General features: G+C 41.5%; 1 protein-coding gene across 1 annotated transcript in view; it reads left to right on the top strand.

Moving 5' to 3' along the window:
* ANK3 (ankyrin 3) overlaps positions 1 to 24,768 on the top strand; it is a 196,558-nt gene that overhangs the window by 54,821 nt on the left and 116,969 nt on the right. The window contains 7 exon segments of the mRNA XM_066324236.1: positions 2,003 to 2,104; positions 2,549 to 2,647; positions 3,028 to 3,126; positions 6,576 to 6,674; positions 10,015 to 10,200; positions 11,984 to 12,082; positions 22,050 to 22,148. Coding sequence (XP_066180333.1) covers positions 2,003 to 2,104; positions 2,549 to 2,647; positions 3,028 to 3,126; positions 6,576 to 6,674; positions 10,015 to 10,200; positions 11,984 to 12,082; positions 22,050 to 22,148 — 783 coding nt within the window.

The raw sequence follows: 24,768 nt of genomic DNA, 5'->3' as shown, positions 1-24,768 counted from the left end.
GCAGTGTTCCTTGTCTGGGCTGTATTAATGGGACTGGCGGAATCTGGTTTTCCAGAGTGAGCAGCCCTGGCACATCCCCACCCAGGAGCAGCTGTAAACAGCTGATGTTAATTCTGGTCCCCCTGCTGACTGTGCCAAACTGAGATGCCATTCCCCTCTGACAAAACAGCTCCAGCTCTGTTCAGTGCTCCCTCATACCTTTAGTAATGCTGATAAAATGCTGACCTGTTTTTTTACCCCAGTGACTGCTGTTGCTAAGCGCTGAGAATATGACCTGTCTCCTGTAATAATCTGCATTGCACAACTCAGATGATCTCCCAAATCAAAGCAGCTGTCAAGGCAGCTTTTCCTCCCCATGGTCTTTACAGTTATGACTGTGTACTTTGCAGCAGCACCTTGTTTTTGAGAAAGCCTGACTGAACACCAATATTTGGGGACTGTTCTGTTGGAAGGACATTGCAGAAGCTGGTTTGTAACGATCAGCGTGGCGTGCTTGAAAAAGAATGATAAAGAGCAGGGAATGCTGTAAGCTGGTGACTTATCACTGCCAAGGGGAATGCAAAGTGTGCAAAACTCGGGAGAAAATGAGGAGTTCATAAATAATGGCTTTCTCCTTAGAAGGGAGAGCTTGTTTTATTGGAAGTACTGGTAAAATGGTCCTGTAGCTTGTATGGGTACAAGGGGAAATGCACTACCCACTTATTATTTTGCTGTCATCAAGCCCAAGGTTGCTTCATCCTGCACATGAAAGTGGCTTCTGATGGGCTTGGAGCAATGCTTGAGCTCAACATCCAGCTTGCAGTGGCTGTGTTGGCAGGAGAGGAGATAACTCTGTAGCAAATCCAGAAATCTGGGATTAAAAAAATATTTATTTGAGCAACAGATAAGTAACTGAGTTTTGGTGCCAGGGTGTTTTGTATTTCTCACAGCACTAACTGCCTTTATTGTTTAGTCTAAAGGTAGTTTTTGCACACTTTGAAAACATTAAAACATCTTAATGCACTGGTAGCTGCAATGGTTTAAGCCTGGGATGAAATGATACTGAAAGGAAAAGAACACAGACAATTCCTGCTTTACCAGTCTAGAGGAGGGCACAAAAATACATTGACTGCCCAAGATGCCAGGGAAAGCTGTGGCATAGATAAAATCAAAGATTGTGTGATTTGTCCCTCTTGAAAGCTAACCCAGTTCATTGCATTTGCTCCAAGGCAGGATCAGCATTATCTAAACTGTCCTCCATGGATATTTGCATAACTTATTAAAACCCTCTGGGGATGGGACTTGCTCTCAGTGATTCTGTCATGACTTAATCAACATTTCTGCTGTCCTTACATTCAAGCTGAAGTCATCCTAAAGTAAATTTGCATAGCTATCTTTAATACAAGGTCTGAAAAAAAGGAAAATGAAGTTTATATAATGGCCCTGTATCTAGAGATTTTTGGCTTCTTCACTGAATGTGGACAGGCATTGTCAATAAAATGTGCCATAAAATGAAGGTGAATGGAGAAAATAAGCCAAAATGTTAGCAGACAGATTTTAACATGTGCTTATTTGTAGAACCGTGGGTTTTTTAATTCCACCAACCCAATCCTTCAAGGTTGAGTATTTTGATTTTTTTTTAAATCTCTCAGATTAGTTCTCACTGTACTGGTTGGGTCTGTTCAGCTTGGACATTGCAGGTGGTATGGCACCTTTGGAAAGAGCGTTGTGGTTTCCCTGCAGCCTAGTCCTGAGCTTCCCCATGGCTGTGTGCCACACTGGGTGCCAGACGTGTCCCTGGCTGCTGCCCTTGCGTGTGAGACACTGCTCCATAATTCATGTTCATGTGTGAAGTCAAGCCTGCTCAGGGTTTGACCCACATTTGAGAAGGTGGTTTGGGATCCTTTCATGTCTCGTTAAGTGGATGCACAATATGCTGTGTCATTAATAATTTCTTTGCTACCAAAATGTGTTTTTATACTGTGCCCTAATTTCTAATTGGACTTCTCCTTTTTTCTTGTAGTCTGACACAAATGCAAGTTACCTGAGAGCAGCTCGAGCTGGCAACTTGGAAAAGGCTCTTGACTACTTAAAAAATGGAGTGGACATCAACATTTCAAATCAGGTTGAAGAATATTTTGGTCAAATTTTCTGGATGAACACCTTTTGCACTGTTTCTCAGATTTCTCATTATATTTGCACTTCATGTCAAAGATAACTTGTTTTTTGATGAACCATGTTTACATATCTTATCCAAATATTTTTTTTTATTTTTAAATCCTTTACCCAGACACCATTTCACTTGCACTTGGAGGATGTGCTGCCTTATCTTTCATTCCATTTGTATTGCATTAGATCATGGACAGAATTTGAGACCCCAGAGCCATTATATCTTGATATAATTCTTACTCTGTCCTTATAGTCTAGTTCTTGTCAAGTTCTTGTCAAGTGTAGTTTTTGTAAGCAGTGGGATAGGAATAGTTTGTCCCCTTATATGCTTGGTAAGCTGGAAAACACTTGGTAATCCTCCTAATTGTTTTTCTTTTCCCTCTCCCTTTCTTCAAATCAGAATGGGTTGAATGCTCTCCATCTCGCTTCCAAAGAAGGGCACGTGGAGGTTGTCTCTGAGCTGATCCAGCGAGGTGCCAGTGTGGATGCAGCCACAAAGGTCAGTCAGGCCTATCTGCTTGTTCCCTTGCTCACACTGGCCTGGGCACGAGGTGTTGGCCAAGTGATTACAGACTGCTGCAGCAGTAATTGCCCATTTTCCACTGCTGGGGGGGTCTCAGTAAGTGTTTAATAGAAACAGTTATGTGTGATGGTAGATGATAGTAAATGTCACAGATTGCTAAGGAGGAAATTTGCACAACAAACTGTAGATTCCTGCTTTGGTTTCTGTCCATGCCATGTCTTCTAGAATAACACAGCCATTAGAAGTATTCAGCAAGAAATATAGTGTTCTAAAGTGACAGATGTTCTTGATTGTTTTGTTGTGTATTCAAGCTCAGGTTTTGTACTCTTTTCAAACGTCACTGTCTCTAATTCCAGAAAGGAAACACAGCATTGCACATAGCATCCCTCGCTGGACAAGCAGAAGTCGTCAAAGTGTTGGTCACAAATCGGGCCAATGTCAATGCACAGTCTCAGGTAAAGCCATGAGCCCCTGTTTGCTGCTACCAACAACTTGGCTGACATTAAAATTGTTCTCCTCTTATAAACTCTGATATTAGCAAATATATTTGGTAGATCTTACTGTGCTAATTTAGTTGGCTCTTGAAAATAGGGTTGATAGTCAGTGAGATCAAGCTCAGATCTGCCCCAGGAGTGTCCTACAAGCTGCTAATTGTAAGAGCTGGAAGAGAGCTGATAGAACAGGGGAGTGGGAGAGAACATGTTCAAAGGGATCCTGTTTCACATCATTCACTGTCTCAAGTTTAGTTAAGCCTATCCCTTTTCCTTGCACATGGAGCTACTGCAAGCATATGCGGAGCTTGTAAGTTTGGTTCAAGTACTTTAAAAAAATGTTTAGGTCTACTATAGAGAATTTGAAATGAGAGAAAACGGTGCTGGTGTTACAAGCAAAGCAGTAAAATAAAAGCCCAAAAAAACTCTGGCTCAAAAAATGCCTAAACCTCAGATTGTTGAAAGTCATGTGTCCTGCATGCCACCCCATTCCTGCTGTCCCTGCTCAGGGGCTGGCAGGCAGTGTCAGAGAAGAGAGAGTCTTCTCATCTGGCCCAGGATCACCATTTTTCTGTATTATGAATATGTGGTCATGAAAATAAATGTCCATTTAAAAAAAAATTACACTTTAAAGAAAGAGGGTGGGGTTTGTTATTGGTCTTTCAAATGGTAGGAACAAAATGCTTAAGGGGGTCTATTTCAAGAATGTTAGTTATTTGTGGTCTATATTTCATACTTTTTTCATCTGAAAAAAAGAAATAAATGACTCAGATCTTTCTTACTCTTTTATACGAGCTTGATACAGCACTGTTTAGTTCCAGGAACCATATAGCTTAAATTTAAAGAGAGCAACAACATAACGTATTTTTAGGTAAAAATCTCTTATTACTGTTAGGAAGTAAACCATTTGCCATGGTTTTCCCATTAAAGAAATTAAGAAGGGATTGATAGGATCTTTTCAGCTTGTGTTTGAGAACTTGTGTATTCAGCCCTGAAACTAAAAATAATCTGAGATTGTAAACATCTTATATAACTGCATTGTCCATACACCCTAAGGTTTTGCCACATGTTACTCTTACTTTGCTAACATACCAGAATTAAAGATTTATTTCTCCCCCACCCCGTTATGGAGGCCTTTGATGTCTTTACGTGGAACACCCATGTAACACATCTATTGGCTGTTCCACATCAATACCAGGCAGACACCTCAGCTGGCATTCAGCTTTGGAAGAGGTCCCTGGTGCTTTCTGTTACCAAACTGCCCTGCACCAGCTTGATCTGTGGTACTGAGCTCCACTTTAGCTTTGCCTGCACTTTACTTGCTTACAGGGCTGTTCCTTGCCTTCTTTAACCAAATCTTCCTGTCTGAAGAAAACAAAAAACAAGTCATTAATTTGTTCTGGGGCTGAATTTTACACCTCTTCTAAGGGCTATTTATTACTGTTCAAGACAAAATGAGTTTTTTCAGACTTGTGGCTGTCTGGCAATTCCAGCCCCTTTATAAAGAGAGAAGCAAATGTAAAGTATGGGGTGGAAAGATATTTAAAACCCTACATAAACTTAACTTAGGAGAAAAGTAATAATATTAAAACAATATTTTAATAATAATTTATAACATTATTACATTGTTTAATATATTAAATAATATTATTTATAGTATTATAATGCCTTATAGTAATATAGTAATAATATTAAAATAATAATATTAAAATAATATTTTGTTTTGAGAATTTTTGCCTATCAATTATTTCATGAACCTAAAAATTAGGTAATGTTTCCTGCTTCCTTTCTAATTGCAAATGTTTGAAGCTAAAAAATTAATCTTTGTTTCCAGCTGAGTTAGTAAATAGATATAGAATACGCCATGAAATGATAGGGACAAATGGCAGGCTGCTGTTCACTGTAATAATTTGTAGTGTGATATATGAGGTATACACTTAGCAAGTGCTTCCTGGCCTCTCTGTTTTTTAATTAAATAGGATTTTGACTGTACGGTAACTGAGCTGTTGAACTCCTTTTGTGGAGAGTGCATTAACACATTTCTAGCTCTGGCCGTGGGCACTCCAGCGCTGCCTTGTGCTCTCCTGAGCAGAGACCAAAACATCAGCCCCCTGGACCAGCAGCCAGCCCTGCCGCCTGTGCAGCCCTTGTAAACATGTGGCTTCACAGCTGCTCAGTGCCTCGCTGGTGGCAAAGCTCCTCTTGGATCAAACACCCGTTTCCTCTCCAGCTGTCCTTTATTGCCACCTCCTCTTTGTCCCCGCTGCCAGTGCCACCGCGTGCTTGGCCTCAGGTCACCTGTGCCCGGTGCTGGCCATGTGCCCTGCCCCTGTGCCCCTCTGCTGTGACAGTCAGGTGTCTCTCAGCTGCTCCACTGCCACAGCTCAGCCCAGTTTCACTGCCAGAGCTCTGAGGCTGTGGTCTCCCTCCACGTCCCTCCACGGCCCGGAACGCTGATGTTTTCCCTTTGATGGAAACATATGGCCAAACTCCTCTCAGCTCGTCTGCTTTCAGCCCCGTTGGTTTTCTGCCAAATGTAGGTCAGCGTCCTGTGTAACTGTAGCAGAGATTTCAGAAATTCTCAGAACAAAAAGTCAAAAATACGTTGCCTTAATATTAATCCCAAAAAATTTGATTTCTGACAGGCTGTGACCTGCTTATGGTTAAGACAAAGACAAAAGGATTGACTGTAAGAGAAAGGCATTCGCCAAAGAATGAGTTAAGCTCTGCAGCCTCTAATACTTGTATTGCATTGATTGAAATCAGTCACTTAAGCATAATTTGAGAGATGCTGTAATGTGGTTGGAAACACTGATAAACCTCTGTCTCAGACTGCTGAGAACCAATGATCCTCACATCTCCTGGTGCCTGAAATACGAAGTAGCTCAGTGCCCACAGCAGAGTGTGCTCAGAAGGCAGCTCTGTGAGGAGATGGAAGGCAGAAGCAGCTGGCACAAGTGAAAGAGAAGTCAAAGCTAATGGAAAGAAGAGAAAAAAATGTCAATTACTCTGAAGAGTCACTGCTCTTGCTTTCACCTCAGACTTGTATTGTATTTCCCCTGTCCCGTATTTTGCATTTCCAGTGCTGTGGCTGTATTTATCAGGAATCATAACTCATTGCCACCCAGTCATCTGTCCAGATGGATTTTTAGTTTAACTTCGCAACAGATGTGAAAGGTATTGTTCTCACTTAGCTGTGGGACTTGTGTTTGATCAGCTGAAAGACTCTTCTGTGTCTTTTTAAATAATACTACCCTTCTCCCATCTTCATTTAAGCCAGTGTAGGTCATGCCATTAACTCACCTGTGAGCAAACAGTTTTTGCATTTTTCACCTGATCTCCCCTCATCTGGCAGATCTGCTTTATGTTTGAAATGTTTGTGGGGTGTTTACACTCTTCTTTTCATATTTCAGAATGGCTTCACTCCATTGTATATGGCAGCCCAAGAAAACCACCTGGAGGTTGTTAAGTTTCTTCTTGACAATGGTGCCAGTCAAAGCCTTGCCACAGAGGTAAAAGTTTGAATTTGACACTTCACGAACAAAGCAAAATGTGTTTCAGCAGTGATTTCTGCCAGCTTATATCAAACTAGTCTTTCAAATACAAAATTAAAGGATGAATAAAAAGCTGTCTCTGTGAAGTGTGCTAATGAATAGGGTTATGGGCTTTTCAGCAATTTAAACTATCTCTTGCCATTTCTAAAATAAAAAAAAAACCTTACTTTAACCAGAGACAGTTCTAAATATAGATGTGTTCTTAGTCATAACTGCTAATCTTTCAGGTTAAGTGCTCACACAGGGAAGCTGTGTGTATAATATAAAAGTTCTCTGTGCTCTTATTAAAAATAGTGAGCAGTGAGAAGGGTGGCAACCATAAGGCAAGAACAACTGTTCACCTGTGCTTTGGAGCAGCCCTGGGATATCAGAAAAAAACCCAGGGTTGCTTTGGGCTTGGGGCATTTCCTAAACTGCTTCATTTCCATGTTGGTACCTTCTCTGTGGCACCCAGTTACCCCACATGGTGCTGCAGGGAGAATTTCAAGCTGACAGAAAGATGCAGGATCTGTCCTTGAAGGTGTTCTGTGCTCTTTCTAGAAGAACACTTTGTATTTCTTTCTTTAAAAGGCAATTCTAACTCAAATAACAGATATTAATTCTAACTCAAATAAGACAGCCTGTGAGGACAGTAGATAACAAATATATTAATATTTGTAAATGTATGGCATTGAGAAAAGTGTTGAATCTGGTGAATTTTCAGTTGTCCTATTACCAAGATTTTGCTACCAAAATATAGAAAGGTAGGTGAGTATGTGCTCTCTTTAATATTTATTGAATTTAATTGCTCTACCAGTGCTGTTTCCATGAAGGAAGTTATGCTTATTTGAAAAAGGCCTAGTCTTTGAAAAATATGTAATGCACAATTAGTTTCTTGCCACTTTACCTCATAGTATCAATGTATAATGGTGTAGAAAGGAAATCTTACTCCTTATTCCACTGTGAAAGATGAATTGCTAATGGATGAAAACAGTGTTTCCAAAATCACTGAAAGTTAGTTGTAACTAGAAGCATGCATCAGAAGTTTTTGGAAATGCTCAAGAATATGAAATTCCAGAAATACCAAAATAAAATACTTTACATCTGGAAAATTAATTGAAAATTAGTTTTCAGGGCACTAATTTCTATTTCTTTGTAAAAACTTGGAAAGAAAGAAGACATGGGACTTCTAGAGATGTACAGTAGGTTCTGAATTCTGAAAATATTCTTGCCACTGTATGATTTTTCTGGAGAGATTTTTTTTTTAAAAAATTTTGAAGGGGTATTTGATTGAGTTGGTTTTTTTGTTTATTTGTTTGGTATTGTTTTTCCCTTGAGCTTTGTATGTCCGTTTAGGTTGAGCTTTTTTCCATCTCAGCTTGATGATAAGGTTCAATCTAATTTTATCCATGGAGAATTCCTTTGAAGATAGCAGACTGCAAAACAGTGGCATCTTTATTGCCTTCCTTGTTTGAGGTAGTTACTTATGGGCTCTTTCTTATTTTCTCTTGGTGCAAATTTTCTTATAAATCTGATTTCTCTTTATCATTGTAAGTGCAAAAACTTTTGTAACTAAAGTATTGCCATTTAACTAAATATGCTTTAAAAGTAACTATTCAATCATGATGTTTTAATCTAATTAGAGAAAAATAGTCGATTCTATTTCCCTTCAAGAAGAGATGTTGTGGGTGTCTACATCACTTTACTGTGAAGCGGCTGAATTTTCGGATGTGTAAATGGAGCAGGAAGCCAAGGTCTCCAGGGTTTCTCCAGGCAAGAGCCCCCATTTCTGCTCGTGAAGCAGAGCAATATTGCCAGAGCCCTCTCCTGGGGATGCCCAGGGAGGGTTTTTGGCCTTCAGGGCTGCAGAGCATCTTTCACAGCCCATGCCCTGTAGCAGTAGTGCCCTGCCCATGCTGCTGGAGGATGGGGGAGCTGCAGGCATCAGGGAAAGCTGGTTAAAGGAGCATGAAACTCCTCGGAAGGTGGGGAAGGTGTGGTGGAAATTGCTTGTTAGGATCCAGGAATTTCAGGGATTTTCTTGGATTTTCTTCCCCTCAAAAATTTTGAAAAAGCTCTCTTTTTCAGGACCCCTCCTGTTTCTCATCCTAGATGGAGGTGTTCTTTGTTTTGAAGCTAGAGAGAGAAATTCCGTATGGAAGCCATTACTTTTTATTCCAAAAGTTAAAAAGTTAGCACTTCAACTTTGCCCTGTTGAGTGAGGATATACCTTTTTATCTGTCTCTGCTGCACTTTTATTTCACAGTTACACAGTTCCACCAGGACAGCAGCAGCTGAAAAGTGAAAGAACATTTGCTTGCTAAGCTGCAGTGAGGTTTGATAATACAGGCTTTGGATATATTCATCAGGTGAAAAATTGAATAAATAAATAACCCAAGTAGTTTGCCTTTGTGATTTTTTGAGTGATTTACGGGTATCATCTTGGGCAAAGATAATTGCTCCTGTTGCAATGACAGATGTTTGGGATGAAGCAGAATGTAAATGACGACTCCTTCATTCTTTAGTTTTCTAGGAATCCATAGGATAAAATTAAAATGTAAAATTATGAATCCCACACTGTACTCTTTATGTGTTTGAGGAATCTGCTCTAAAATCTATTAAATAAAATCCTTCTTTTTTCAGGTTTATTTTTCTCCACCAATTTGGTTATTAGCAAATCTGAAAGGAAAAAAACTTTTTTTTTGAAAGAAGATTGTCTATCAAAGTATATAAATTTTCATAAAGGGAAATTGTAATCGAACATCACTGCATTAGGAGAATGTGGTATTCTTGATCAATTATTATGTTTGAAGTCCACATATAAACTGTGTTAGAGGATAGAGCTGAAGTGTTTTGTTTGTTTTGCTTTATGTAGTTGTCTGGGTTTTTTTTAAATAATCGTAAAAATGTAGATTATAATCTGTAAGGACTGGATGATAATTTACCATTGAGACATCATTAGCAATTTTAATATTCCATCTTTTTAATACCTTTTTATATAATTAAGCACTTACATAAATAAGCATCTGTATAATCAACTGTAAATTTGTGAGTAATTTCACACTTTTTTTCTTTGAATCCCAATCATTTGAGTCTTATAATTTTATGTTGTGTCTGGAGTGCCAGAAAGGTGTTTTCGGTACTTGGAACCTTGTTCACCAGCACTTTATTCCAGTTTCAGTGTTATTGCAGGGTACTTTTACCTTGTTGCACTCGGTTGAATGTTGGCCAGCCCTGTTCCTAACGCGAAGATCCCTTCGCCTCCGCTTCCCAGGCTGTGGAAGGTTTGGAGCTGACGGTGCCCGTTGTGTGTTTGCAGGACGGTTTCACCCCTTTGGCAGTGGCTTTGCAGCAGGGCCATGACCAGGTGGTTTCCCTGCTGCTGGAAAACGACACGAAGGGGAAGGTGCGCCTGCCCGCCCTTCACATCGCGGCTCGCAAGGACGACACCAAGGCGGCGGCGCTGCTCCTGCAGAACGACCACAACGCTGACGTGGAGTCAAAGGTCAGTGGGGAAAGGCAAGGAGCTTGGATGCTCCCAGGTGCTCACCACATCCAGGGGAGATCTCCCTCCGTGTGAGCTGTTCTGCTGCAGTTACACAGAACTTCCTCCTCTGATGCCTGATAAAGAATAGCGTTTGATTTGCTCCTTTGCCTCTTTCTCCCCTTTCTCTTTAAATCAGGGTTAATTTCTCTTGTAGAAACCTTGCAAATGGAAAATAATAAACAAAATATCATTTGAATGATTCTCTTGGAAATGAAAGCCGCTCCTAAAAGCGGTGGTGAGCTGTAGGTTCCGTACAGTGAAGTCATTTGACCAGTTGTCTGTGCAATTGCTGCTTGGAGAAACTTTGTAAACATGTAACAATTTAGCACTCAAAGTACTCGCTGGTTCGGCTTCCACCCTGTGGAGCTTCCCGTGTGTGCTGGGCGTGCTGCCATCCCAGCTGCCGCGCCACACAGCCATCATGAAGCTTTCCGCATCCATGTCACCAGTGGTGGACTAACCGTTCATTTTTTCCCCCTCTTTGCTTCCAAATGTGTTAACCTAGATGATGGTGAATAGAACAACAGAGGTATATATAAATATATATATGCATCATCACTCCTCATGACTTAGTGCTGCTGCATCATCTCTCCCTCCTGTCTGCATCGCATACTATAGGATAGACACCTGCTTTAGATGAAATGAAGTAGCATGTGCTAGAGGAGACTGTAGTTTAGAGACCAGGGCTTTCTGCAGCTGAAACCAGGATTTAAAAGTAAGAGTGAAGTATTCTTGGGAACTGACTGCCATCATAAAAGGGCTGTATTACGTGAGATGGAGCTTCCAGGGACTCTGATGGAGCATGTGTTTATCAGATGTTTTAAGAGCTGCAGACAACCCTGTCATGTTGTGCATCCAGGTCTGATTCTAGGCTTCTGCATGACACTTACCTTGATGGTGTCAGCAAATAGAATGATCTGAGGGTGGTTTTACAGCTGCAAAACTCCCAAAGCAAGGCAGTGGCAGCTAGCATGGCTTGCTAACAATTTAGAAATGCATCTAGTTCCCATAAGGTTTCATACTTTGCAGGACTGATGGAATTGCTGCATGTTTTAGCATTATTTTAAAAGGAAGTAAAACTACTTAAATATGAAAATCAGTTGCTCAAGTAATTTTATCAGTAAGACATCTTTTAATTAGGGTGGTAACTCGTGCTGTCTGAACATAACCCAGTGTGATTGCCCACAGTGGGAGACTGATCTTTATGGTGCTAACCCTTGGAAAAAAACCCAAAACCATATTAATAATTTAAAATAGACTTTGATGTTATTTTCATTTGCATCTACTTTGAATTTATACAAATCAGTTAGAAAATATCGTTAAATGACTTGTATTTGAACTTCTGCAAAGAATCTCTGAGAGATTTCATTTGCAGGATTGACATACTACCAATAACTATATATTTCTAGTTAGAAGCTAATTTCTTATAAAAGATCATCGCTTTAATGCTCAAATGTTTTGCTGCTGTTTTCCTGGAATAACTGAAAGTTTTCTTCAACTTCTTTTCTTCTAGAATAATTATGTTAATTTTTTTCCCTCCTGCATAGCAATGTGATTTTATTTAGATTCTCTGAGATACTATAAATAAACATCAGTGAGTGAAAACTAGTACAGAATTGGAGTGGTGACTTGCAGCAGGCTCCTGTTACTAGCTTTTGTCAGTGATGTGCCATGAATTGTGGAGTACTAGTGCGATATTTTTTTTTTAAGTATCTGTTGGTTGTGCTTTGTTTTTTTGCAGAGTGGATTCACTCCCCTGCACATAGCTGCTCACTATGGGAATATCAATGTAGCCACGTTGCTGTTAAATCGAGGTGCTGCTGTGGACTTCACTGCAAGGGTAAGTGTGGAGTCACTTATGCTAAATCGGCTTTGTCACCACGTGGCAGCACCTTTTGCACAGAGGGGTGAGAGGTGCATCACTCTCACCAGCCAAGGGGCCCCACCTGGTGAGCTGGCTCTGACACCATCTGCTGGAACGGGGCTTTCCCTGGGCTGCTGAACCCAACCTGAGCTCAAGACCTCACCTCCCAAAACTTCGGTTTTCGTCAAAAGGAGCTGCTATTTTCATGGCTCCAGCCTTGCAAAAGGTGGGCTGGGATCCAGTGGCACAAATGCTTCCACCTGTAGCTGCAACACAGGGCAGGAGTGATGTGTCCCTGCTGAATTCTCCTCACCGTGCACTTGCTTCCAGTGAACATCAGGTGTGGTGGTGAATGAAGCATCTGTGCTTTCACTGCCTGCACAGGAGCCAGGTGATGCATGAAGGAAGCCTGAGGAAATGGATGAGTAGGAAATGAAATGAGACCTAGAAGTGGAGTCCATAACGTAAAGCAGAAGAAAGACAGGAAACAATAGAGGGAAGTTAGAGCTGGAAGAAAACTGGGTTTTTGGGAAAAGCCCAAACATATATGGATAGGGATACAGCACAAAGGACAGGGGGGCAATAGGAAGAGCAAGGAAAGATGGTCAGGAATGAGACCAAATAAATAAATGAACTCCAAAACAAGCTAAGGCTGTTTGGGTCACCAAACCTTACCCAAACAAAGCCAGGGAAGAGATGTGATAGTGATCCAGGACAACAGGGAGATAAAATCAAGGTAACAAGAGGCATTCAAAATGAAAGCAGATGCTGATGTAAGAGTAAAGAAATTAGTCATGAATAAATGTTGTCTAGAAATTTAGATGTTTCCTATTACATTTTAGTAATTGTTATTTAATTAATAATTACTTAATAATTAATATTAAATATAACTAATGAGATTCTGGAATAATCTTTCAATTAAATTAGAAAAAGTGAAAAAAACCTCCACCCCAATGTAAATTCAAGATTATATTTTTAAGGGGAATTATGTCACATGGATAATCCAGCAGCTCCTCTTCTGATATTTTGATCATGTGTTATGTTCATTACTTTTGCAAGAGGAAAAGTACTACAATACTGCTTAGAGCATTTGCACAAAGGGAAAAGTGAATTTGCAATATTCTACTTTAGATAGTTTGTATAGCTAAAAGCTTGAATGCTTCTATAGTTAGGGCACATACTTAACATGCAGCAAAGTTTTAAGTTTTCATGACAAGTATTGCAAACACACTGCTTTGCTTTCACTGACAACATTGACCTCTGATTTCCAAGTCCTTTAACTCACCCAATTAGAGCATTAAGGCATTTCATACCACCCTAAGCTTTGGCATTGCGTATTTGATAAGCCCTAATCACAGAAGCAAGGAAGACAAATGGGGTCTTGGGTCAACTCTTTCCCACTCAGAAACAAGATTAGGGATTAGCAATGCTACTACATTAGCAATTAGCAGCATTTAGGACCAGTGCACTAAATACCATCTGCCTATGCTTGTTTTAATAAAATAATAAGTCTTAGGCTTCAGCAGCTCTCTCTAGGATTAAGGGCATTTGTGGAGAGCACATCCAGAGTAATAAGGCCATTCTTGCCTCCTCTTCAAGATCTGGACATTCTAAATTCTGTCTCCATTAGTTGTCATCATCAGAGGGATGTTCTGGGAGTTCTGGGATGGCAGGGGAAGTGCGGATGCAGTGACATCAGCCTGAAGGAGCAGTGGGCTGAGGCTGTGACTCAGGGAGCACGGAGTGCTTGTTTGTGCTTGTGGTACAGGGCGGGGGCATCCAGAGAGAGAGAGAGAGAGCTCATCTCCACTCCTTGGCACTTGCAAATCTAGGTAAAGTTGTTGTGACAGAAAGAATTGTAGCATAAATAACAGTAATATGGAGTTGAATTTTGTTCTTTAGTGCTTATCAGGCTGCGGGGGAAGAAGGAGCTGCACAGAAGGCTGGGTTAGGTTCTGGCAGAGCAGTGGATTTGCAGGCTAACAGAGCACATGTAATTATCAGCACCAGGTAGGGGAGCCTTGGCTTGATCCTTGATTACCCAAATTGCAAAACAGGTACTGAAAATGACCCACAGGTAAAGCCTGCTCATTGACACCTCATTGCCTCTTGTTTTAGTTTCTGTAAAGACTGTCCACAGTTTGGTGTCTTCCCTTCTGCAGGAAAGGCCCTTGTTTGAATGGCTGACAATGTGAGATGAGTGACATAGCAATGACATGGAAGGGCTGTAACCCAAATAAAATATTGCCATATGTACTGTAGCTTTCAGAAGTGCAAAGAGCAAACTTTTAAGATGGGGTGTCAAATGCACTTGGTGCATTTTTCTTTTGTTCTTGTTAAATAAATACGAATTAATTGTACTTGTCTATCTCTCAGTTTATGTTCAAACTCTTCAGGAAAGTAAAAATTCTGGGGAGAGGTTTGAACAAGAGGAGAGGGTTATGGTAACAAAAGAAGCTTGTGTGAGCAGGGTAATGCGAAGACAAATGTGTGAGGGCAGGAGAAATAGCCATGTGCCACCATCAGTGCAGTCAGGGTGGGGAAACACGGAGGAATTGAATGGATGTGTAGGATGAAGGCTGAGCTCTGAAGCCAAGGGCAAGTGTGGTGAAAGGATGTAAGAGAAAGGAGGGCAGACCTGTGGCAAAGGAGATCTCCTCAGCTGCTGTTTTCAGTTTGTTTCCAAGAGGCCTGAGGGAAGAAAGAGGCTCCAGCAGGGAAGGCGAGGAAAGAGATGAGCTTGCTGATGGCTCTCAGTGTGTGGGCAGGAGGTGAGCAGTGGTGCTGTGCTGTAAGGAAATGATGTCCCCAGTGATGCTGCGGAGCAGCTGCTCCCTCAGCCCCACCGGCACACACCTGCCTGCCTCTCAGCTGTCACATATTCCCTTGATCCCTTCTCTCACTGCAGCCAGGAGACAGGCACAGCTCCAGGAGCTCTTACAGGTGTCACAGTGCCTGCCAGCCTGTGTACCTGCTCACTGTAGAGGCTGGGGGGTCAGGAATGTACCTGCTTTCACAGGTTTGCTGTCCTGCAGCCGAGTGACTGATGTCATGTCAGCTCTTCCTTAGCACTTCTGTGTCCAGGCTTTCTTCTCTGGCCTTGCTGCAAGTGCAGGGAAGGTGTCACAGCAAACTCCCCATTGGGATGGATGGAAGTAATTCCAGTAAATCAGCTTGTGATGCCCTTTATTCCACCTATAAACAAGGAGGCAGCTTTGGGAGCCATCCTAACCTCATTCCAAGTGAAACAAAATCTCCTTATTCAGCTGGATGTTTGCCATTTTGTAACAAAGGAAAAACAATCATTCCAAACTGCTTGACTTCTTGGGCTCAAACTCAACAGAAAACCTGTCACAATTACTGGCAGGGTATGCATTACAGAGTAACAGGCATTTTATGACTACTCATCATCCTTTTTCTGTAGTACATTATCATGTGCCCAGCTTCTCCAAAATACTTCAAATACTTCATTGCATCACCATATTTCCCTCTTAACTTGGAGACAATCGCACAGAAACTAAAGAAGTGGAGGAAGAGGAGAATAAAGGGTAACTGAGGGTGAAGTCGACCTCCTTTCTTAGCCAGATTAACACTTTAAAGCAGTCACCACTTGGGCTTTGAAACATTGCAACAGCTCCAGGCACCATTCTCTTAGCTGACAGTGCCACTTGACGTTGGAGAGGTGTGATGACTCCTAGTTACAAGCTGAAAGGCAGCCAGATACCTTTAAGTGAATCTATTCTATCAATTTTTTCAACAGGAAAACCAAATTCCTGTCATTTTAAAACTATCGTTTATTAGCCACTTGTGCCTTTAAATCAGACTGTGTCAGAGGTCTTCCCTGGAGTTTTAATGATTTTGAAGGTGTTTTGAATAAACGGGGAATTTTATTTAGGTAAAAGTTGCCTTTTGGGGGTTTACACAGTCTTCAGATAGCATTCTTCTGTCTGAGATGATCTTCCAGTGGAAAGGTCTGTTTAGGGGAGGAAATGCCTTTGAAGTTTCACCTGCCTCTGAGGAAAACAGTGGTTAGAAATGAAGGGAGGATGAAATTCTCCAGAGCAACAGCTGGAAGAAACCTCTGTGACCCCCACATCCACTCTGGACTGGAGCAAGTCAGAAGATGGAGGTAGCCAGGAAATCCTCTCTGTGAAGATGACCTCTCCCTGTATCTTTCTTGCCAAAGCAAACAGGAGCTCTTCACTGTGCCATAAAACTGCATCCAGCCCTGGGAAAAGCCTTCCTGATGCACAGCACTCCTTATCCTAGAGAAGAGCTCAGCTCCACTGGGAGTGGGCTCTGTCTGCAGAAAGTTTGCTTACTGGAAGGTTAGGAAAGGATTTGGTGGTTTTGAGGGTGGTGTGAGGACAACATGCATTAATGATGACCCTGAGGCTGAGAAGCAGAACACCATTAGCCCATCAAAAAGAGCAGGCAGTATCTAAGTGACAGTAGCATAAGAGAAAAACATCTTTGTTTCCCCAGTGGTAGTTTGCCATAAGAGCCCCTTTCCATAGTCTTCCTTCTTTTCTTCTAGGTTTCATTTTATACATCTCAACCCTGAAGAAAGTTAAGTATATTAAAGCACACGAGAGCTAAAATAGCACAATATAAGTCTTACTATCATTAAGGAGAGGAGGAAAAAAAGATGGGAAATGGTACACTGTTGAGGGTTTCCTGGAAAGCATCTGATTGGACAATTTTATCTTTAGTTTCTGAAGCATCTATACAAGCCTCAGTGATCCCAGTAACTGCTACTAGAATATAAAACTTTTCTCTGCAGGAATTCTGCTGTGTTGTAGCTCCAGTTCTGAATTGGAGAAAAATACAGGGGAGGATATTGAGTGTTTTAGCATACAACATGTTGGTTGGTGTTGGTGCATAGTTGCATGTGAGAATCTTCAAATGCACACCACAATCTTCCCATACTTCCAGAATTTGGTAAATAGTGGTAAAAACAATGCAAGTGGTGCTGATGACAATTTCAGTATGCAAAAACCCACCATTATGCTCTTTCCTTAAAAACCTCTAATGCTGAAGGGGTTTTCCAGACTGTATAAGAAATTTCTGCTACAGCAGTCTGACTGTTTTCAGCTTCTGTCCTATTCACACATTCTGTGTCAATATTAAGCTCTTCCCAGAGTTTGCTCTCAGTTGAGGATTGAGATGAACTATCTTACTAAATTCCAAGTTAATCTGAATGTTTTGGTAAAAAAAGTGTTCTAGTTTGTTTTAAATCAAGGAAGTGAAATTTGAAATCAGATAAGTGTAATTTTTCTGATTAAAATTGCACTCCACTGATGGGCTGGGAGGAGAGCTCAGAGATGGTGGTAAGTTCTGTCATTGACAGCAAGAAGAAATACCAAGTCCATGTGACTGGCAATGAACCTTCACAGTCCTGGTGTGATCAGCTGCTCAGTCAGCATTTAAATCAGCGCAGCACATGACTAGGAAAGGTTTTCCCTTTGTTTTGTGCCTTCCTTTAAAGGTGCACTTCAGAGCCCAATATGAAGCTGTAAGTGCAAACATTTACTTTTTTTGTTATTATTAGCATCCTTAGGCTTGCAAGACTCCAGCTGTGAAGGGACAAAGAGGCATCTTGTAGGACAGCAGAGCACACCAGAAACCCAGGGGGAATTCCTGGTTTTCTAAAGGCATTAAAATGTAACCATATTTTAATTTGGAAAACCAAATTAAAACTACAACACCATAGAAGATCTACTTTGCACACTGACAATTTTAACCCTGTTTTTTGTGGTTTTTTTCTTAATTTCCTATCCATTTATGTTGCTAATTTGTAGTGGAAAGGAGCAATTCTGACTTGCTGTGGTGACCTGTGATGGATAACACCCTGTGTCAGAGGGCAGCTGATGTCATTTCAGCTGGGAAATGTGAGGTGCCTCATTTCTCAGCACAAGATAACTCAAAAGTTTTTGAGTTTTCTTGTGAAGCTGTAGATAGAGAGCTGCAGCTGGAAAGGCTTAGTGTTCCCTCTGATGAGGCACAAGCAAAGGCCACTGACTGTAAAAGCAGGTCGCTCCTCACCCATCGTATTTGTGGATGTTTTGTGGCTCTGGAGGAAGGCAGGAGGCCTGTGTGAGGGTGTGGTGGGCTGCAGCAGGCAGTGGATGGGGACAAAGGGAAAACCACCATCCACAAGGCTGTGAAGTGTAAAAAAGGTTGCATGTGCCTAATCCATGGTATTTTGAGCTCTCTGTGGTCTCAGAGTACTTCAGGTCACGTGCACCAGGAGATCTGCAAGAAGGAGAGGAAAGGCTGTGTTGTAGTTGGTAATACTATGAGCATTTTTTTGCATTGTTTTAGGTTGCTGTTCTCACAAGTTATGCTTCATATTCCCTGTAGAATTTATTAACTCAGAAATTGGACCTCGGTGTCAGGGGGTCTACCTGAGACATTACCCAGCATTGGATATTTCTACGCCAAGGGCACACAGCACTCCAGCAGGAATTCTAGATCTGAACCACGTCTTTTAATGGCAACTTTTGGACGACATTTCATCTTTATTACTGCAGGAAAGCATCCTCAAAAATTTCCTGATTTACTATTCTATCTTAAGAACAAAGGGAGAAATTTATAGAAGATCAAACAGATAAAAATAGACTGAAAAGACAGCAGATGCTGTTGATACACTGAAGAATTCAGAACCATTACATTTGGTGGCTATTTTGTTTGCTGATACCGCAGTTTTAGTGTTAATAAACAACAGCAAAGTTGCACATATTATGAAGCTTTTTTTATCTCTTGTCTCTCATGACAAGTACAAATAACTCCATTTTGAGTTCCTTGCTTTATGTTTTGTCATCAGAAAAATTAATGGTGGCGTTGTCTGAGATTTTTTCACTTCTCTGTTCACGTTCATAATTGTGAGGTGAGAGATGGGGAAGGACCATACATATGAAACTTCTGGCTGTGATTCTTTAGACTTGGTACAACACAGTATTGACCAAAGACAAGTTTCTTAGCCTGAACATCAGTACAAGCAATTATTCAAGCATTCATATAATACACCTCTTCATCTGTTGGGAGTCAGAACTCTCAGCCAGCTGAATTATTACTTCACATTCTTTGCTACCAGTAAAAGCTTAAATAGCTAAACAGCAAAATTAAATTCTGAATAGAGATTTGCCCCTCTCTCTTTTCCCCTTCTTTTCCTCACAGCGTTTTCCTTAGATGTTAAGGGTGAAAAAGGTTAAAAATGTTTCGAATCCTTTGTTTCTTAATTTTTTATGAACTGTCTGATCAGGTTAGTAAAGTACAACAAAAACTGCAGACTCCTTCCATGAGAATGAGTGCTCTTTCCTAGGAAAGAGGAGCTCTTTGGTCATCCATAAGGACAGATATTACACTGGTTTAATTTGCTTGATTTCTCCTGCTCCATTAATTATTTCAGGGAAGCTGTGTGTAGTTGGTTTTCCTTGCAAAGTTTTTCTGGAGTGATCACATTCTTTCCCCATCCATTTCTTTGCGATGTGAACTTGCTGCCTATTTTCCAGATTGATCCAGGATTCAAGATGCTAAAGACATGACATTTATGTGGTTTTGTAAACACAGGTGATCACATAAAGCAAAGATGAGTTGCTGGCTCTCAAGCTCAGTCCTTATTTGGTGCTGGAGAATTTCCCCACATTTCCAGCTGAGGTGATCACCCCCATCAGAAGCTGGGAGAGAAATATGCTGACCTAATAGTTTTGGTAGCAATCCAGAAATATGAATGTCATTTGGACAAGACTTGGTTTTGAACATGAAAATGGATATTTTTAATTTTTTCCCTTGCGGCAATCAAACAGTGTGACCTAACCCTTAATTGCTAAGTGGAGGTCATCTCTTTCAGTTTTGAGCTGCGTATTTGCCAGCACTCATCTGTCTATTCTAAAATCAACATTTATGGCAACAGGAGTTTGGACTGGAGAATAATTAGATCCAAAATGCGCATTCTTACGTGGTTATGCCCTTCTCTGTGCTGCACTAGATTCAGCTTAGTGTTGAGATGAGGGAGAACCAGACTGCTCATAGGTATTTGTTTTGCCTTTGGTAATGCTGTCCCTTCCTCCTCCATTTCTTTCTTGATGCTTGGAAAATGCTTTTCTTCTTGTCTGTGTATGAGGCAGTAAATGATGAGTACTAAAATATTTTAATGTATTAACAGAGCACTAGGGTCTGTTAGGCTGAGTTAACCTCTTTACCCCTTAACATCAGCAAGTAGAAAAAGGTGTTTCTTTAATCTAAATCACCCGCAGTATTCTTCACTTGAAGACACAGAAGTTATTTCCTTTATCATTTTTTTCCTTTGGAAAGTAGAATTCATCTCTCTCCTCCTCTGACCTCAGTAACATCCTTCCTCCTGGGAAGAGAGAAAAAGCAGAAAGTATCTTCATATAATTGTTTTTCTCCCTTTTTTTTCCATCCTCTTTGTGACTGGTTCAGTAATGCAGTGACCCCATATTATATCCAGTGTCAACTCCCAGTCAAATAGAATTAATTCCTTTTCTTAGAATCAACTCACAGAAAATTTGTGATCGCATAGTTTTTACCTCCCTAAAAGGACTAGACATGCTGCACTTTCTGTTTAATGTGCTAAGCATCTTCTTGCTTTACTTCTCTTTTTAAAGTAATGAGAAGCTACCCTAGCACAGTCATCACTTTGATACTCTAATGATCATGAATATTGTAGAAAGAATCTCTGTCATTTAACCTTGCTAACATGCATTTTACCTCTGTGATAATATTAATTAGTACTTTCTAGTAGCGGTGAGTTTGCTTCATAGTGAAATTTTGTGTAAATGAAAGTGTAGCAGCTGCATGAGGTACATGGTGTTATGATTAGGCTGTGAGTCAGCTTGTCACATCTGGGAGGGGATCTTTTCTCAGTGCTGGTTCTCTATCCCTCCTCTCACCTGCTGGCTGCTCTGTTAGCCAGGTCAGGCACTGGTACCCCTCCCCAGCTGCTCAGGGTGCCTCTCTGGTTCAGTCAGCCTCAGGACACACGCTCCCTGTCCCTGCATGTGCTGCTTTCCCTGGGTCCCGGGGCTGCTGGTTTCACACAGCCAGATGTTTGTGCTGCCCTCCAACACGCAGGAACGCATCCTCTGCACTTCTGTTTGTCTGTGTCCACGAGCTGCGTGCTCTGCTGGGATCCCTTTATTTTTACTTGGCTCCATATGATAAAACACATACAGGATGTGGCCTTCATACGCCACGAGATAAAGGACTCATCGGAGCATGAAGAGACGTCCTGGCTGCATCTTGTTAAAGAAGTGCCTGTGTGTTGGTTATGTAACTGTCCTCGATGTGCAGCATCCCTGCCTGTGCCAGCCTGCCAGGCACTGCTCAGGGAGGCACACACACTTCTCTGCAGCCCCGCTTCAAGCACCGGGTTACACCCGTTAGAGGAACAAATTGAGTAGGCAGAATTCATGGTGGAACTCAAATGAAGGTGCTTGCCAGGCTTTCAGAGTTTGCTGGTGATGTTCAGAAATACATAAGGTTGGCCTCTTGTAATTTTTGAATGAGATCTATGGATATAATGGTTCTGTTTATTTTTCTGTGGCTCCTACAAGTGAAGTTGAGGTATGAATCCATATCACTACATGCTCCTAAATGACCACAGCTGGATTAAATTTCTAGGATTGAGTAAAATTGCATAAGTTCAACCCTTAAGCAAAAGTTGTGAGCTGAGGCACAATCATCCTATAACTCTGACAACAATTTTACTTTTGTCTTCACCGTGTGTGTGTTGAGATATCAGGCCAGTAATTCACATGTGTGGTTGAACACAGCTTCCTTTTGCTTTCATGCTCCCAGGGAAACAAACTGTGTTATCCTTTAGCAAATTTGGCATAATTCATCCCGTGAGCAAACCAAAAATGGAGCTCATGAAAGACAGACCTATGCATATTTATTTTCATGTTTTTTTCTTCCACAGAATGATATTACACCGTTGCACGTTGCATCGAAAAGGGGAAACGCAAATATGGTCAAACTCCTACTTGATCGAGGAGCCAAAATTGATGCCAAAACAAGGGTAAGCTCAAGTGTGAGTGCTGTGAGTGACTGTGTGGAATTACTGCCTCTGACCCGTGTGTTGCTGTAGAGCTTAAATCATTCATCTTGCCAGCAGGCTAATACAGCTGCACTGCATGTATTTTTTATGAAATGATTGCAGCAGGATGCTAACATTTTACATCTTTACAGTAGTGTGTAAAACACCAAGGATGGCAAAGCTCAGAGCCGACCATTTTCCATGTTCCCTTTCCAGTGTTTAATTAGGAGCTGCTTTTATCTACTTGGAAGTAGAGGTGAATGCACAGGAACATGCTAAAAGATGAGAATTCAAGTCAGATATTTCAGAATGATGAGCCTCCTGCAGCTCAGGCTCTGTGTGAGGAATGCTTGGCTGCTGGCTGGGGTTTGTCAGCACATGTGTTGGGCAGAGGGATGGTTTCCATCAGGCTGACACCCAACTCAGTGCCCTGAGTGATTCAGAAGCTCAATGCATATGGTTATGTCTAATTGCTGTAGTTAAAACCCAACCAAACCAGGGATGTTTTATTTACTTACACAGCAGCAGGGGAAAAAAAAGGAAAAAAAAATAAAAAAGAGAGAGAGAAGGAAAAAAAGAGAGAGAAGGAAAAAGCTCAAATATTTGGGAGTAAGCTAGGAACTAGTGGTGCTGTGGGCTGTCAGGGCAGTCTTTGCAACACATTCCTGTGTGTGTGAGGTAACTCTCAAGAGCTTTTTGACAGTAACTTTTTCACAATTATAGTTTGTTTGAAAAATTAATTTATCACCTCTACCTTTCCCTGTATAAGTTCTACCGTTCAGAATCAATGTAAACGAAAGAAATGAGTAACCTAAAAATAGATTTTCTACAGTTCTTCCTGTATTCAGGTTTTTGTTTGGTTTCTGTAGTCTCTGAGGTTTCCTGCAGTGCTTATTAGGCACATTTGTGGGGTTTTTTCTCTGTCAAATTCAGAAACTAGGTCAATCTATTTTGTCATCTCTTCGTTCTCTCCACATGTTTTTCCTTATTGCTTCTATTTTACCTTCAGTAGCTGATAATTTATTTCTAAATGTTTCTATTTCTAAAATGTTTCAGTTTTTTTCCTAGTTGGGCAACATGGAAGAGATGACTTGTCACGGGTAATGTGGACAGTGGGTATAGTTTCTGGACTGAAATTCCAACCTCCTCTCTGCCACATAGGGGTACCAGGCTGAGGGCTGTGATTCTGCCTTGTGATGGGGTGGTGGTATAACAGATGTGCCTTTGGTCAGAGCAGGGAGAAAGGGGCTTGGTGGGGGATTAGTTGCTTCCCTCTGCAAGTATTTGTATGGCCCACTGCAGTCCAAATCATTGGGGACCAGTACTTTAAATAGTTGGAGTCGAGTTAGTTCTTTTAGTCAGGAAAATTTGTGCTCTGCTTCATTTCCTCTATCACAAGCTCCGGGGTCAGACACTGGGATAATTTATGTAACTAAAAATACAGGCTGGGACGGAAACAGGATCTAGGAAGAGGGCAGAAGCATTAACAGCTCCTGAGTCTGGCACAGCTTCCCAGTGAGGCAAAAGGCACTATATGAAACACTAATGATGTTTCTGTGGTTTGCAAAGCTGTGGTTTGTTTTTTCTGGCTCCCCCAGAGACTGCCTGTTTCCCCAAACGCCCATCCTCTCCAGAAGGCACAAGGGGTTTGCAGAGCTATTCCTGCTCGTGCTGCAGGTGTGTCACCCAAGGCTGCACACAGCAGAGGCATGTTTTCCTGGCAGGCAGGCAGGGAGTGGAGCTGTGTGCCCACTCACCTGGCGGCACTGTGGGCTCCCTCGAGGCGCCTCTGCCGAGGAGACTCCGGAGCCTCACACAGGGATGGGCACGGATGGAAATTGCCATTCCCACACCCAAGCATGCAAGGAAAAGGGTTTCAGTTTGCCTCTGAACAGATAAGGAAGATGAGTTAGAAAGTTTTGTGCCCTTCTTATCGTGGTTGGCTCAGTGCCAGCACAGGGGCACCTATTGGGTTTTGGGAATGTTTCTCAAAACCTGTGGCTGTTTCTGTGAGGCAGCAATCCAGATTATCCCTCCTTGATCATTGTATACTTAAGAACGAACTCAGAGTTTCTCGGTGCTTTTTGGGGCGTCTTAGCAGGTGCTAGAGGTTTCTCTGCCCTGTGCAGGCTTTTGTTCTTTTGGTTTTGTATATTTATTAAAAGCTTTGCTTTACAAAACACACCTGAAGAGCTGTCTCGCAAATATTCTTAAGCCATTTCTGAGAAGTTGCAGCCAGCCCTCAGAGCCTGATGCATCTTGTGGGGCTCAAAACACTCTGGCCACCACGCAGCCTGCATCACACCAGTTCAGAAATCAGTACCAAAAGCAAGAGAGGGCTGAGAGGAATGTGGTGCTGGGTGAAAAAAGGGCATTGTTTGAGGAGTGCCTGCCTGGTTCTCATATTCAACAGCAAAGATTAATTGCTCTGAGCTGGCACAACACATGTTCCTGCTAAAGCTCTCCTGTTGTTCCAGCCTGACCCAATGTTGTTTTACAAGGCTGGAAAATTAAGATATGTCAACTTTGCAGATTTTTTTTTTTTTTAAGCACTATTTTTGTTTTCAGTAGCCCAGATATAGAATGGCCCTACAAAAACACA

The sequence above is a fragment of the Sylvia atricapilla genome, chromosome 8 (genome assembly GCF_009819655.1).
Source record: "Sylvia atricapilla isolate bSylAtr1 chromosome 8, bSylAtr1.pri, whole genome shotgun sequence".
Classification (NCBI taxonomy): domain Eukaryota; kingdom Metazoa; phylum Chordata; class Aves; order Passeriformes; family Sylviidae; genus Sylvia; species Sylvia atricapilla.
Note: the sequence above shows the minus strand (reverse complement) of the source record. Positions and strands in the feature narration are given on the sequence as shown.